The 14,467-nt window shown below is 33.9% G+C and overlaps 1 protein-coding gene across 6 annotated transcripts; it reads left to right on the plus strand.

The window, feature by feature from the left end:
* The first annotated feature begins 539 nt into the window (after positions 1-539).
* LOC130717452 (serine/threonine-protein kinase STY46-like) lies at positions 540-11,206 on the plus strand. 6 transcript variants are annotated; one of them, XM_057567678.1, is made up of 16 exons: positions 548-941; positions 1,088-1,202; positions 2,252-2,352; positions 2,467-2,589; positions 3,389-3,461; positions 3,980-4,090; positions 4,761-4,811; positions 5,363-5,502; positions 5,622-5,729; positions 5,939-6,015; positions 7,394-7,569; positions 8,156-8,251; positions 9,402-9,512; positions 9,617-9,667; positions 10,355-10,492; positions 10,736-11,206. In XM_057567678.1, exons 1-16 carry the CDS (start codon positions 757-759, stop codon positions 10,766-10,768), a joined length of 1,689 nt encoding a protein of 562 aa, XP_057423661.1. In that variant the 5' UTR covers positions 548-756; the 3' UTR covers positions 10,769-11,206. The 6 variants fall into 6 exon arrangements, with proteins under 6 accessions (XP_057423666.1, XP_057423661.1, XP_057423662.1 ...); XM_057567679.1 differs by having other exon boundaries at positions 549-941; positions 5,942-6,015; XM_057567680.1 differs by having other exon boundaries at positions 549-941; positions 2,476-2,589.
* The last annotated feature ends 3,261 nt before the right edge of the window (positions 11,207-14,467 follow it).

A 14,467-nucleotide genomic window follows, 5' to 3' on the forward strand; every position in this document is an offset into this window, starting at 1 on the left:
GACATCCAATTAAATTCTGCCACATCATACAAAATATTTGTGTTTTAATTAAAATTTAAAATAAAATTTATTGTTCTTCCTATATGGCATGTTGTGATTGGTTGTCAGTGTAAAACTGTTTTACACCGACACTCCATATCCATTAAACTATTTATTTATAAAAAATATATAATATTGATTCATGAAAATTAACAAATAATTTTTAGTTTCTCAAGATATTTCACAGGTGACAGCTATAAGATTAATCTCTCCAAGACTCATAAATTATGTTGACTAACTAAAATTTTCAACAAATATTTATATGTACACATCGCCTTGAGATCGGATGTAAAGTTACATTGGAGTTTATGTTAATCCCTAATAACATAACTCATTTTACACACAAGCAACCTATTTACCGACAAAACTTATGCTAAAACTTCTTAATTGGAGGGATTAAAATGATAGATTATTATACTAATAAGAATCAACTAGACATGTTTGTCGAATAATGACATTCCCAACTACCTTTTGTTTTTCTCTCTTCCTAATAAGATTCTTCCTCTATGTCTTAGCCTCTTAGCCTTAGGCTTAGCATAGCACCACCGAATTTTACTCTCCGTTGAAATCTCCCAACATTTTCCCTTCCTTTTCCACACCACAGTCAAACACACACTCTTTCTTTCTCTCACGACAATTCTCCCTGATTTCTCGCACTTTCTTTTCCCTCTTATTCCCATTGACTCAACAAACTGAGAGCGACGGTTACACACAGCGATGGATTTTGCTGAAGGCATCGGAGAGAGCAACTCGCCTCCACGCGCCGCCTTCGCCGGCTACACCAACTCCGATGTCAAGAACGACGTCTTCAACCGCTTGCTCCAAACCGGTCACGACCAAGCCGTCTCCAATCCCGAGTTTCGTCAACAGTTGGAAGCTCACTTCAATCGCTTGCCTCCAAGGTTCTTCGTCGTTCATCTTCTTCATCAATTCCATTCCATCGCTTCTTCTTCTTGATGTTGTCAATTTTTCAAGATTTCTAAATTTGGATGTGTTCGTTAGAATTTTGTGCCATGGTTTCAATTTGTTGCTGTGTTTTCCTTTTCAGTTATGGACTTGATGTGAATATTGATAAAGCTGAAGATGTGTTGTTGCATCAGAACCTTCTTGCTCAGGCAAGAGACCCGGACAAACGCCCTGTCTACCATATACGCTTCTTGGAGGTACTGCTCTTAGTAATTCTTTGAAAATTCTTCTGTAATGGATTCTAAAACCAAAATCAATTATGGAGAATGGAGAAAATGGGAGTAGCTTTGAGTGTTCGAATTGATTCTGAGAAAAAATAAGTTGATTGAAAGTCGAAACATGCCATTAGTTTGGTTCCGAATATTAGAATATCGCGATTATTAGCGCGTAAGAACGATCCTTTTTTATGATCGTAATAATTCGTAGAGGTTTGCATGGATCATGTCAGTGCAGATAGATACTATGCTGGTATCAGGAGTTATGATGTGATGTAACATGAATACTTGATGAATGAATCCTAAGAAAAAAAAATTAGAAAACACATGTTCTGAATTTGTGAACTCTTTGACCTGGGCATGATGCCATGAAGCTTGTAATTCTAACATTACTTAAGCACATAATTGTGATAGATTGCCTGTTTAGTATGTGTTTGGACTTTGGAAAACACACAAACTTACGTTCTTTCCAATTCCAATGTGATCATAAAGGAAAAGTACATTCTCCAATGTCAAAATGTCGAAGGAGCTAGAGCTCTCCTTTGAAGTTAAAGTACTTTTACATTTAGGCAACTACAACAATTGTCTTTGCTTCTTTGTTACAAGAATTCTTTGTAAAAATCCTACTTTCTACTCTCTCCTGACTTGTGCATCTACGTATTTAGTTGGACACTCAACGATATAATATATATATATATTGGCAATGGTAGTTAGGCTGCTGGTTTTCCCTGCCTTGCTCTTCCTCGCCTCTGTTTCGTGGACTATGCTTCATCTAATAACTCTTATTAGTGGGACATCTATCAATTTTCTCCTTGTAGCTGAACCATCTTAATCAAGATTCTGTCATTGTTTTCTTAATATGTGCTACTCCAAGCTTTTCTTTAATACATCCATTGTTGATCTTTTCTTTTCATGAAGCGATAATGCTTTTGAACTTAAATACTAAATCTCTTTTCATGTGCCTGATTTTTTTATTTAATCAGTGAGTCTGTCATACATTTTTCATGTCTATACCAAAATTTCTTTGGCAGAATATTTCTACTAGATCAGATGATGAGGATCAACAAATTGTAAATAGTCATCCTAGCTCTTCCAATTCAATAAATGGTGGAGCTGCGTCATCTCATCAGAGGTATGGTATCCAGTGAAATGTGAAGTGTATACTATATATATGCTCACACATTCACGTGAAGGTTTCCTTTACTGTAAGTATCAATTCGGTCTCTTAATAATCTAATTCAATCAGTACAACCAGGGATCTTGCAACTGAGTTTGAGCCTTGCTCGAAGCTTGAGGACCTAAATTTGGATGTCATAAAGAACTCCAAGGAGACAGAGGAAAAATTTCTTACCGACAACTTTTCCCAGAGGTTCCATCTGAATAAAATTATAATTCTGATTAGTTTTCTTTTAATTTTGAAATAACTATATTGTTACATTCATCCGAACTGGCAATAACTGCTGTTTTTTCCCCTCTTTGGAGAGAGAGAAGGAAAGTAGCTCTATGCCAATTGCCAGATTTATGAGTGTCAAATATTTCTGTTTATTTTCTAAGATTAAAACCCCCTAGAATTGAAATTTATGAGTTGAATTAGTATGTCCTGATGGAGCACTGGTGTTGATAGCAGTTGTAACTAAAAACATATTTTCTAGATTGTATGGCCTGAACATTTTTTCATCTCCATGCATGTCCAACTCTTAAAGGAAGAAAAGCAAAGAATTTTTTTTATGGGTGAAGGGAGGGGGAAATATGTGAAAGAAACATTCTTTCTCTAGTATCAACCCATTTATAGATTCATATAAAATAGACAGGATGCCCCAACAAGAACATCATGTGCATTATAACAAATGCATTCAGGTTGGAAAATTTGCTTTATACTAACGAAGTTGCTTATCTTTTCAAATAATTATAATTTTTTTAATTTTGGGGTTACACTAGTGTATGCATGTTTGTTATTTACATGTGACTTACATGTTTCAGGTATATTTTCATTATTATGAATGTCAGAGTCTGACCTCCTTCCAAGTTGTTGGAGGAGTTGGACCTTTTAAACATGTGATCTAATTATACTGCTACTTGAAGTATTACTTGTGTGCCAAATGTTACCTGCATAATTAGATATCTTTGCTTGTGGAAAATAAGTTAAAACATTATAATGTAACATGCAGCCATGAACATTCAAGTGTCCCAGTTCACGAAATAATATTTTCCTCTGTTGACAGGCCTAAGCTTTTAAGCCAGGTATGTTTGCAAAGTTTATCTTATCTGTGTATTATTAAAATGTAAATACTTTCTAAATTAAATTGAAAATCCAAAACAAAATAGCTGAAAATTTTCAATTATTCCACCGTTTTCTTGATTTAACTTATCTGTCGAATTTGTGGAATGAAAAGGAAAATTTCCTCAAAATTAATAGTCTTTAATAAGTAGACATTTATTAAGAACTCCAGTGTATATTGACCTATAAAGCAAAGATAAAATGAAGCTTATGTGGGATGTTAGATACGAATGTTTTAATCAAAAGTCTTTCTGTATCATTGTTTTCTGGTGTGAACAATCATTGTTATTCTTACATAATCCGGCAACAATGGCTAGAAAGTAGCTCGAGGATATAAAATAAAAACTGGAGTGGATTTTACAATGGTTTGAAATTGGGGCTTTCCTTTGTAAACTTAGCTTCATTCTGTTACCGTAATCAAGTGTGCGGTTCTAATTTGTTGCTGCCTTCAAATATAATTGATGGATATTATTTCTTTTAGCTGTCTGCATTGCTGTCTGATATTGGGCTCAACATCCGTGAAGCACATGTATTTTGCACAACTGATGGCTACTCCCTTGATGTTTTTGTGGTAGATGGATGGCCAGTAGAGGTACACTGCTACATTTGATGAATTTCGTGCTATTTCCCTACCTACTTGCACTTCCTTAGTTCCTTTACACTCAAACCAATCTGATATGAATTTGTAGTAGAAATTTTAAAAAATTCTTTTATTAACTTGGACGTGTCGTTTAATTAAATCTGAGTTATCATATTACTTTGACTTAACCAATTTTATTGAACCAATTAAACATGGAGGTTAATCATCATGCTAAGCATACATGATAACACATATAAACATAATATATATACATGAAGAAAACACAAATCCAATTCCACCAAACACATCTACAAAATTGCATCTTTGAAACCTGTCCGTATCTATTAATGTTAGTTTTACAATGGCATTTGTGTTGCTGCATGCACTTGGTAACCCGCCTAATTCATTGTACAATTATGTACTGGGTGATTCAAGCAATCAACTCGACTACTGTTTTCTGGGTGTTGATGACAGATCATGTGTGAACCCAATTATTTATACTCACAAATTTTCATTTGCATCTTAATTACTTACAAATAATATTTACTTAACAAACTTTTTAATTTAGATAAAAAAAATCGGCCGGGAGTTGAGCTTGTAGGTTTTTAAGGAACATTGTTATTATATGTGACAGGGATTGTGCTGAGTCCCAATGTTGCTGACTTTGCAATCTTGTGCTCAGGAAACAGGTGGTTTGTATGATGCTATGGAAAAGGCTGTAGCAAGAAGTGAGGTGCACCGTGTCTCCTTGACTTTGTATCGACACTTTCATATGTTGCTTTTGCTTGAGATGTTGAATTATATCTCTACAGAATAAATAAATGATTGACATTATATTAGCAATAGACATTATTTTTTAAAATAAAGGAGTTTGATGTTAAATTTCATTCAAATCTTAATTAATACATAGTTGAACAAAAGAATGAAATTTTAACTAAGGTTATGCAAGTGAGTGGCTTCACTGATACTTCAGAGTTTTTCTTTTTCAAATGATCATCTTAGGTACATTTGAATTTTATATTGATAAAGTTATTCAAATGCATGAGGGGAATTTTAAAAATATTGAGTAAATTTCTTTTATATTTTTGCACATCTAGTAAGTTGAAGGAGGCTTTTAGTTTACTCCACTCGAATTTCTGGAAAATTACACATCAACCAAAGTTTAAGCTGGTATTTTGAATTTTACCCAGATATTTGGGATTCAGTAATAATCTTTAGTTGGTAACACTTCATTTGTATATTATCAAGTCCTGTAAGATTGTAACCAATATTCTTCCTCTCTAGGGATCATGGTCTCGTTATTCAGATTCTCATTCAGCTGTTGAGAAAGCCTCAGCTTCAGAAGGAAAATCTGGAGATTGGGAAATAGACAGGAGATTGCTAAAGATAGGAGAAAGAATAGCATCTGGATCCTATGGGGATTTGTAAGTTGGGTTGTTGTGCTATTAAATTTATTTTATTTTACTTTTTTTACTTTCTATTCCTCTCTATATCATGGTATTTATATTTTTTGCTTCTAATTGGCTTTATGATTCATACTTAGGTATCGTGGAGTTTATCTAGGTGAAGAGGTTGCTGTTAAGGTTCTGAGAAATGAGCAACTGAATGATTCCTTAGAGGATGAGTTTGCTCAAGAAGTGGCAATTCTGAGGTCAGTGTTTTGCCGCTCTTAGTTTAAGGCCATAGTGCAAATTGCATAACATGTTTTTTAAATTTTCTTATGAGTTCTTTTTTTAAAAATTGTTGAACATCTTTCTTGTCTGTTCTTTAGTAGAATTCATTTATTTTAAACTCATAATTATGTTTTCTTTTCTTTTTCATGGAAATCTTTTGACAATTTGACTTTTGTATTTCTAAAAGCAGGCAGGTGCATCATGAAAATGTTGTTCGTTTCATTGGGGCATGCACAAAGTGTCCACATTTGTGCATAGTAACAGGTATAGATCTATCCATTTGGTTCTGCAATATATAGTTGTATATTATCCAATTAATTTGTGCAATTAATAGGCCATCCTTTATTGCCTATGGGGATGTATTTTACGTTACTAAATACTTTCCTGACTGCCCCTTCCAAAAAAAAAATTGAGGTTTGAAGTTGAACCCCGCTTCAAAAAGAGGAAAAAAAAAGTACTTACCTCAATACACCTCTTATTTGCCCAGAATTCTGTGGTCTTTGAAAATAAGTCTATATGACTTGTTTATAATGCACCAATTAATGCACCTCTTGTTTATAATGCAAATAATGCTACAAGACTTGAGGTATATAAATTAATCAATGTTGGCAATCAGTTTTATGATGCCACAAAAATGGTCTGAAAATCAATCACAATTAATCCGTTTTCACGAATTAATGGCATCAGCTATTAATATCTTACGGAGAATATGTTCCTTTATGTTTGGGTGTCATGTTTTAGATTCTCGTTCTTGTGAACATATCTGAAAGTATAATATCCACAATGTGTTGATTCTAAACTAGTGCACTTCTTGGACTTCGTTTACCAACTCTAATGAACTAAACCTACTGAAATGATTTTGGATTTGAATTCCTTCTAATGGCATTGGCTGTGAAACTAAAATATTGAATCAACTGGGACTGCTTCAGCATTCTTTATTCCCCTGCATTTGAGAGTTTTTCCTAACTGACTTCACCCATATGATATATACCATCATACTGGCAGTGTTTTATGTCTTTATTCATTTTTTCAACGTGTGGACTGGGCGGGATATAAGTATCCCTTATTCCCGCCCAAATCAAGCATTTAGATGAACGAAAGCAGCCATGGCGGGATTAGGGAACAACGTCGAAGCCCGCCCGTCTTCTGGATGGATCCACGCGCCAGCTGGAAGATTCCTTTAGTTTTGTCTTATATGTATAGAGGCTTGGGCCCCGGTTGTCAGGCCCAAGTACAGTGACAGTCCATGTTATGATCATTCCCTCTATAAAAGGAGAGGTCAACCCCTTGTAAAAAGTACCTTTCGAACATTTAATGAGAATATTCCTTTTGTGATATTTTTAGCACTCTGCTAGGGTTTACTTTCTGTCAGTTTCCGACGTCAGAACTCCCTAGTACGGAACAACGTGTAATGTTTCTTGTGGACCTTTTGTGCCCAAGTATTTGACAGAATGTCTTAGTTCAAATTATGTGAAGGCATAACCCTAAATATGGCTTTAAATAATTATATCCACTTAGGCTTAGGAATATATAATTGATACTTTGAAAACTGTGCATATGGTCTGTTAATTGTTAAATTTGTCTTTTCTTTTCAGTTTAATCTATCAAAATTTGTTTTTGAGATTTTTGTTCTCTCTTCCAGAGTATATGCCTGGTGGAAGTCTGTATGATTACTTGCACAAAAATCATAATGTTTTGGAGCTGTCTCAATTACTCAAGTTTGCACTTGATGTCTGCAAGGGTATGGAGTATTTGCATGCAAACAACATAATTCACAGGGATCTGAAGACAGCCAATTTGCTGATGGATACACACAGTGTAAAAATTTACTGAATGTTTGAAACTTCTAATTTTCCGCAACATATAACAATATCCTTACCAAAATGGGTGTTTTCTTGTAAGCTAGCAACATAAACGAACCATATCTATGCAATTAACTTTGGGTGCATTTTTATTCTGTTGTGTGGTAGATTAGGTTGTTGTGAATAGTTTATTAATGTATGAGATAAATGATAAATGTTTATAATTATCATATATTCATAATACACTCACTTTTTAGCTTTCCTTTGTATCCAAAATAAAAATGTTCATAATACACTTCATTTGACAGTATGATTCACCCAAAGTATGTGACAAACAGTATAAGTTGAAAATATTATATGAAGTTTGGGGCCTGGGGAAAATGAAACTTTCAGAAACAGTGCATGGAGTGCACCTTGTTTCACAAAATCATCGGTTTATATGCATAATGACTTGCTTTTTTGTTTGAATGAGCTGCTCTTGCTGAATTGTGATTGACAATTACATTTATTTTGTTTTTGGTGGAAATATTGGTTGCATATTTATAATTTAATAAAATTCTATATCATTTCGGTTTTTAATATTTTTTTACATTTCCAATTAGGTTGTTAAAGTGGCAGATTTTGGAGTTGCTCGATTCCTAACTCAGGGGGGAGTGATGACAGCCGAAACTGGAACTTATAGGTGGATGGCACCAGAGGTTGGTTATTAAAAAAAATGTTGTGCTTTTTGATATTTCATATCAATGATGGTGCTTAAGTAATGAACATTGTAATGCTGCTGGTCTGTTAATGATGAAAACTAAATGTTTCTTCTGTTGCCTACTTGAGTTTCTTCACCTGTTATATAGAATTGGCTTCTATAATTTTCATTTTCATTTACTTCTTCAACTTAAACCATGATAGACTCTTGTGAATTACAAAAGTTTATCTACAGAATCAAATTTGTACATCTGATGAAGAGGACAGCGCATGCTTTGTTCTATGACACTTTAAATGTGAAGTTTCTGGAAAAATATTGACATTTTTTGTGCACAAATTTCTGTTTTCTATCTAATGTTTTCTAATTTCTACAAGGTTGTATCTTAGAATATCCATATTGATATTTGGCCTTGACTTTTTTTTTCTTCTTTTTCCAACTGTTTATGTATCTGTTACCTTTTTTGTTATTATGCCTTTGTCGTGTATAAGATAAAGAAGAGATTTTATTAGAAGGAAGGAAGGTCTGGAGTACAAACAACGAGGGGATATTGTATTCTCTTTAAACAATGCTCTGAAAAAAATTCATTTATAATATAGACGAGCTCTTGAATTTCCCGTATGCCCATGAGATTTGATCCTCATAATAAAAGGAACCTTGGCATGTGGTGACCACCAAAATGAGTACATAAATACAATCCTATCTGACAATAAATATATATACATATATCTCCCTGGTGTCCATACAATTACAGCAAAGAATCAGACCTATTACTCTCCATTATAAATCTTTCCTCATTACTTCCTGCAAACAATTTTTGTAGCTAATCAGAACTAGTTAAAAATTCTCCCGCCCTAGGTTCCTAGCACAAAACTATAATTTCTTACATAAGTGTCAGCTGGGTAGTGTGAGAGTAAATTCCTATTCACTACTGATGTTTTATTTATCATCTTTTATAATTTAAGCTTAATGGACATGACACATTTTACTTTCTGTCCATTCCCTTTTCTGCCTAAACTTAAGCTACAATAGAAGCAACTTAGGAGAAGAAATGAACATTCAGAATCTCATTTCTACACTCATAGATTTCTCATTATTACTAGAAATACTTGCCATGTAATATTTTTGTTTTGATATGATTTTACTTTCAGTATCTTACTGCTATTGGATTTTCTCACAAGGTTATAAACCATCAGCCCTATGATCAGAAAGCAGATGTTTTCAGTTTTTCCATAGTACTGTGGGAACTAGTGACAGCAAAGGTATAATTTTTTAATATCTTAATATATTCCTTTCCCATTGTTTAAACTGACTTTTATGTATTAAGGAGATTCTTGTAAACAATTTTCGTATTCTGGTATTTCAGGTGCCATATGATACCATGACTCCTCTACAAGCTGCATTGGGTGTGAGACAGGTTCACTCTATTTATTAATAAGATTGTCTAAGAATAATGTTTTACAAATTGAAACCTCAATTTTTTTGCTGCAAACACCATACCTAATTGCATCAGTAGTATTACATTGCTCGATTTGTTTGTAAATCGTGAACTGGGTTTGCTGATACAAAACTATGCTTGGCTTTTCCTACCATCGACTAAAGAAAAGTGCATGTGATGTATTTATGTTTCATATCGGTTGAGTAAAAGATTCTTCGTTTTCATAACTATATTTTGTGCGATTGTTACAGTCTTACCGAGGATATCATGGCAGGAATAAGTTCTGCCCTCAACCTTAAGAGTACTTGACTTGTTTTTAAGTATACAGAATCTCTAATAGTTTTCAGTGATTGCTTCTACCATATCTCATATACTATACTAGGAAGAGATAAATGCTGAATTAATTTCAAGTTACGAAAAGCTGACATGATAGGAGTCATAGGTTATAGTCAGTAAGAGGTTCGTCAATGATGTACAAGTATTTCTATCTTTTCACTATTCTTCATATTTGGCAGTGAACATAGGCAATTATGATAACATATATGCACTAGAAGTTAAGGTTTGACCTTTATTCATGTTTTTTGGTAATGTTTGTAAATTTCAGTGTTTCAACTAGGAGTATCCACTTTGGGTCTGACCCAGCTGTGATGTTGTACATCCTTTCAGGGACTGCGACCTGAACTTCCAAAGCATGGGCACCCTAAACTATTAGATTTGATGCAAAGATGTTGGGAAGGAATTCCAAGCGACCGGCCATCCTTTAATGAGATCAGAGTTGAGCTTGAAAGTCTTTTGCAAACAGAGGTAAATTATATCAATTGTTACACATAGCATGGAACAAAAATCATATCACACTATGTCAGGTCAGCTATAGCCTATATGGATCACTTGTTCCATATTAAAGACACAGCTTTCATAGCCTGCCGCAGGCCTAACACGGCCTTCCTCCTTTATCCTTGCTTAGAAACTGGCTATGAAAAATTATTCCATATTTTCTTATTAACGTTTAATTTAGATGGCCTGATTAATGTTTTTTTAATATGCCAGTTGCAGAATGATTCAGAAACTAATGGTCCTTGACATTTTCATCACAAACTACTAGATGACTAGATCCCAGTTGTTTTCAGGCAGTTGGGGTGAGATCAGCTCTTTCTCCCCTTCCTGCTTTGGCTATTCAAGTAGTTGTAGAGTTTTACTCGTTCCCTTCCTTTTTGCACCGACGGAAAAAGGTGTTCACAGAAGCTGACCAATACAAAATGAGAAAATGTAAAGAGGCATACTAGTGTTCAAATATATATCCTTGCAAAATCACGTCAAACTTCACTGTGAAAAAGTTGTTTTTGTAAGAACTCATTCCACGCTGCTATCAATGTGTTCTTTCAATTTACTTAAAATCAATTAAAATGTTAAGTGTATATAGTGAGGGTGCTATTCTGTTGAGCATGAATGTTTCATACTGTATATTAATGTCAGGTATGGAGTGATGAGCTCAGGTATCTAAACTTAGCTTAATGCAAAGTGTTCCCTTTGTCTTCCTTACTATCATCATCAGAATGTTATTCTGTTTAACATTCTATCGATGTTAAATGTCTCCCACGTTATAAACTTCCGTTAAATGGGTGACGGTGGATTGATGGACAATTATGAATGTTTCCGATTCGAATAGGATTGTCTCTCATGGAGGATCTGTGTAGGCACAAAAAAAATTAATGGACAAGTCTCTTTTATTTTTAATCTTGAAAAAGGACTGAATTTGGGGGAAAAAAAAGTTAAGGACTAAAATTGCATGAGCATTGAATTAGAGGCACATCAATTTGTAATTAAACTTCTTTCGTTTGTCATCAATCTGTGTCTACTATTGGCACATTTATAAGGCCTAATAGCTTTTTGTTGTAAAATATGAAACTGTTAAAATTATTGATTAAACAAGTGAAATAATTATGGCAAATATGTATACGAATTTTCAAGTGTTTGTATTTTCTTATTTACTTATACATTAAATAGGATATTTATGTAAAAAAAAGTGTGATAAAGTATGATTAGTACCAAATTATAAGCTAAACAAATATGGGATGGGGATGGGTACCCAAATCACGTCTAAGTTCATTTTGCTTGCACCTGCGAAAAATATAAAGGTGCTTTCAATTTCCATGAGATGAATAATCCTTTTTTTTATCAAGATGAATAATCCCTTGATCGTGTCTAGATACACATTGTCCAGTATCATCTCATTCATCTGAATGATTCTTCCTTTTTTTATCATTTGCAAGCAGGTTCTAAGTGACTTCATTGAATTTTGTTTCAAAAACAAAAAGACTTCATCGACTTTCTTTTCATTTAAATGTCTGGGAACGAAATTTATTCTCTGCTTAGTAATCAATAGTTCAACTAAAATTTGGTTAAATATTACGCAGATTTATAATTCTTGAAAAAATTATAATTAGTGAGTAACAAGCAGATTTTTAACTTGAATAATTGTAATTATTTGTCATATTAATCCTCCTACAAATTAATCTGATATGCAATTATCTCTTTTCTTGGTGAATTATATTGTGGTTGATAATATATTTTTGGTACATCGAAAAAATAAATTATTGTTATTTGGGATTAATCTTTTGTCCTCCTCCTCTCCAATTTATATGTTGGGAATTGGCTCATTAGGAAAATCTGGGGCCCACGGATTTTATTTTGAGGCTAAATTTTCAGTTTATTAGGATTTGATTTAATAGAGAACACAATCCCGAAAATCAAGATTCAAGAGCTTATCAGTTGATCTTCACGAGTGTTCGAGAATTCGCCAAGGTGGAGATTGTTGGGATTGGCTCATTATCTTATTAGTTATTTAGATTTGATTTAAGGGGATTGTAATATGGGTGTAGAGGGATTCTATCTTATCTTATGGGTTTAGATATGATTATATCTTATCGGTTAAGATTATATTATCTTTTAATACTAGAGTTAGTAGTGTCTAATAGATAAAACCCCTAACCCTAAAAGTGTGCTAGTGTGCATCAGATGTGTGCGGAGTGCGCCGCAATTTGACGGTGTGCGATGACACATAACAATATAAACTGCTATTGTAAACACAATTGATTATTGAGAATCAATAAAGGGAGCTATAGCTACTCTATAGCCGCAGAGGTAGCACAATTAGCCGAACTGCGTGAACAAAGTTTATGTGTAGTTTATTTGTGTTTTCTCGCTCTATCGTACTGTCTGAATCAAGTTGTGCCTTTTCCTCAACATTATATATACACCGGCCTTTAGCAGATGATGTCTTTGGTGGGACAGTGAGCTTATTGACACCCCGTGGTACACTTGAAAATTTTAATTGTAAGGACATGAATACCCTTAATTTATTTCTTCCTTGGACAATAGTATCCCCATCTTCACCATCTCCTCTTTTACTCACACCTGGTTATCTCTTTTACTCACACTACTCATTCAAAATTGAGATTTTTTTCACAAAATAAGAATTGATATATTTAAGAAAGAAATCTGAAATAACAAGTTATGGTTACATAAGAACAAACACAGCAAACAAAAGAAGGGAAAACCCACACTACAGATGGAAAGAAAACAGGAACAAAACAGGGTAGAAAAGTCTTAAAATCACAAATCACAATTCAATCACGCAACGAAGGTAGCAGCAGCCCCGTAGAAGCTTTCCAACGCCCCCACAATGTCCATGATATCGCCACCCACACCAAAACTGAAATCAGAGACAACGACCCAAGCACACCCGATCACTCCTAATCTAAGAAACAGTAGCCAAGCAACCAGCATGGTGATAGAGGTAGGATGAAATGGAACCTCAGATGAGAATGGTGGGGTAAATGGGTAATATGAGTAATGGATATTTTTGTAAATTAACATTTTAATCCTAATCAATCTCAGCTGTTCAATTTTAAAATTAATATATCTAATGGCTACTATTCAACTGCACCACCATGGGACAGTTGGAAACTGTCCAACCGAAGCCAAAACCCCCTTTAGCATTTGATCTATCATTTTGGGACTAACTAATCATACTTTATATATATGTGTAAAAAGATTAAAATTGGGTAAAAAAAATTGTCGGGAAAAAGCGTGACATGTAAAAGGTACAACATCACATCAACTCTTGTTTTGGCAATTTGCAAGGCTGAAATTTCGTGGTTTCGTGATTTTCGATCTTGATGTAAAATTGAAGATGTCTCATATGGCACGTGGATTTAGGTGAGGAGCACATGCGTCAACGAGAAAGACCCACAGTGTAAGAACCATACGTGTATTTGAGGGCAACCGTATGTGATTTTAGAATAGAAACAAATAGTGTGTTTAATTTGTAAATGAATTTTTATCTCAATTTATTTGAATATATATGTTCATATTTTACTTTTAAATGTGTTTTTACATTTGTTTATACGGGTACAACAGATATTCAAACATATTTTTTTTCGCCGTGTGCTATTATAACTCGTAAATTATACATTGATTATTCAGCGATTAAAGAAACACAAGATTAGAATGGTCCACATGAAATGGGGAAAAAACGATACATAATAAGACATGGTGAATGCCTAAACAAGACACTAATCTGAAACCAGAGTCATGAAGTAGGATGAATGCTGTTTCCATGTGGACATGTTTGTTTATGCTGAGCACTTGTCAGTAGTCATTAAGTATAAGAACTACATCATTTTCATCAATTGTGAATCTTCTTTTTAACTACTTTTGGTTGCAAATTCTTGTTTTCTTGGGATATCTGAGACTCTTAGGTTCAGTTTAAGTGCTATT

Source organism: Lotus japonicus, chromosome 5, assembly GCF_012489685.1.
Source record: "Lotus japonicus ecotype B-129 chromosome 5, LjGifu_v1.2".
NCBI lineage: Eukaryota > Viridiplantae > Streptophyta > Magnoliopsida > Fabales > Fabaceae > Lotus > Lotus japonicus.

Bases quoted from the DNA above. Each gene is read 5' to 3' on its own strand.
- LOC130717452 (XM_057567678.1), top strand. From the start codon at position 757: ATGGATTTTGCTGAAGGCATCGGAGAGAGCAACTCGCCTCCACGCGCC. The intron at 4,091-4,760 runs GTACACTGCTAC...TCTTGTGCTCAG, and splicing joins TAGATGGATGGCCAGTAGAG to GAAACAGGTGGTTTGTATGA. The intron at 5,503-5,621 runs GTAAGTTGGGTT...ATTCATACTTAG, and splicing joins TCTGGATCCTATGGGGATTT to GTATCGTGGAGTTTATCTAG.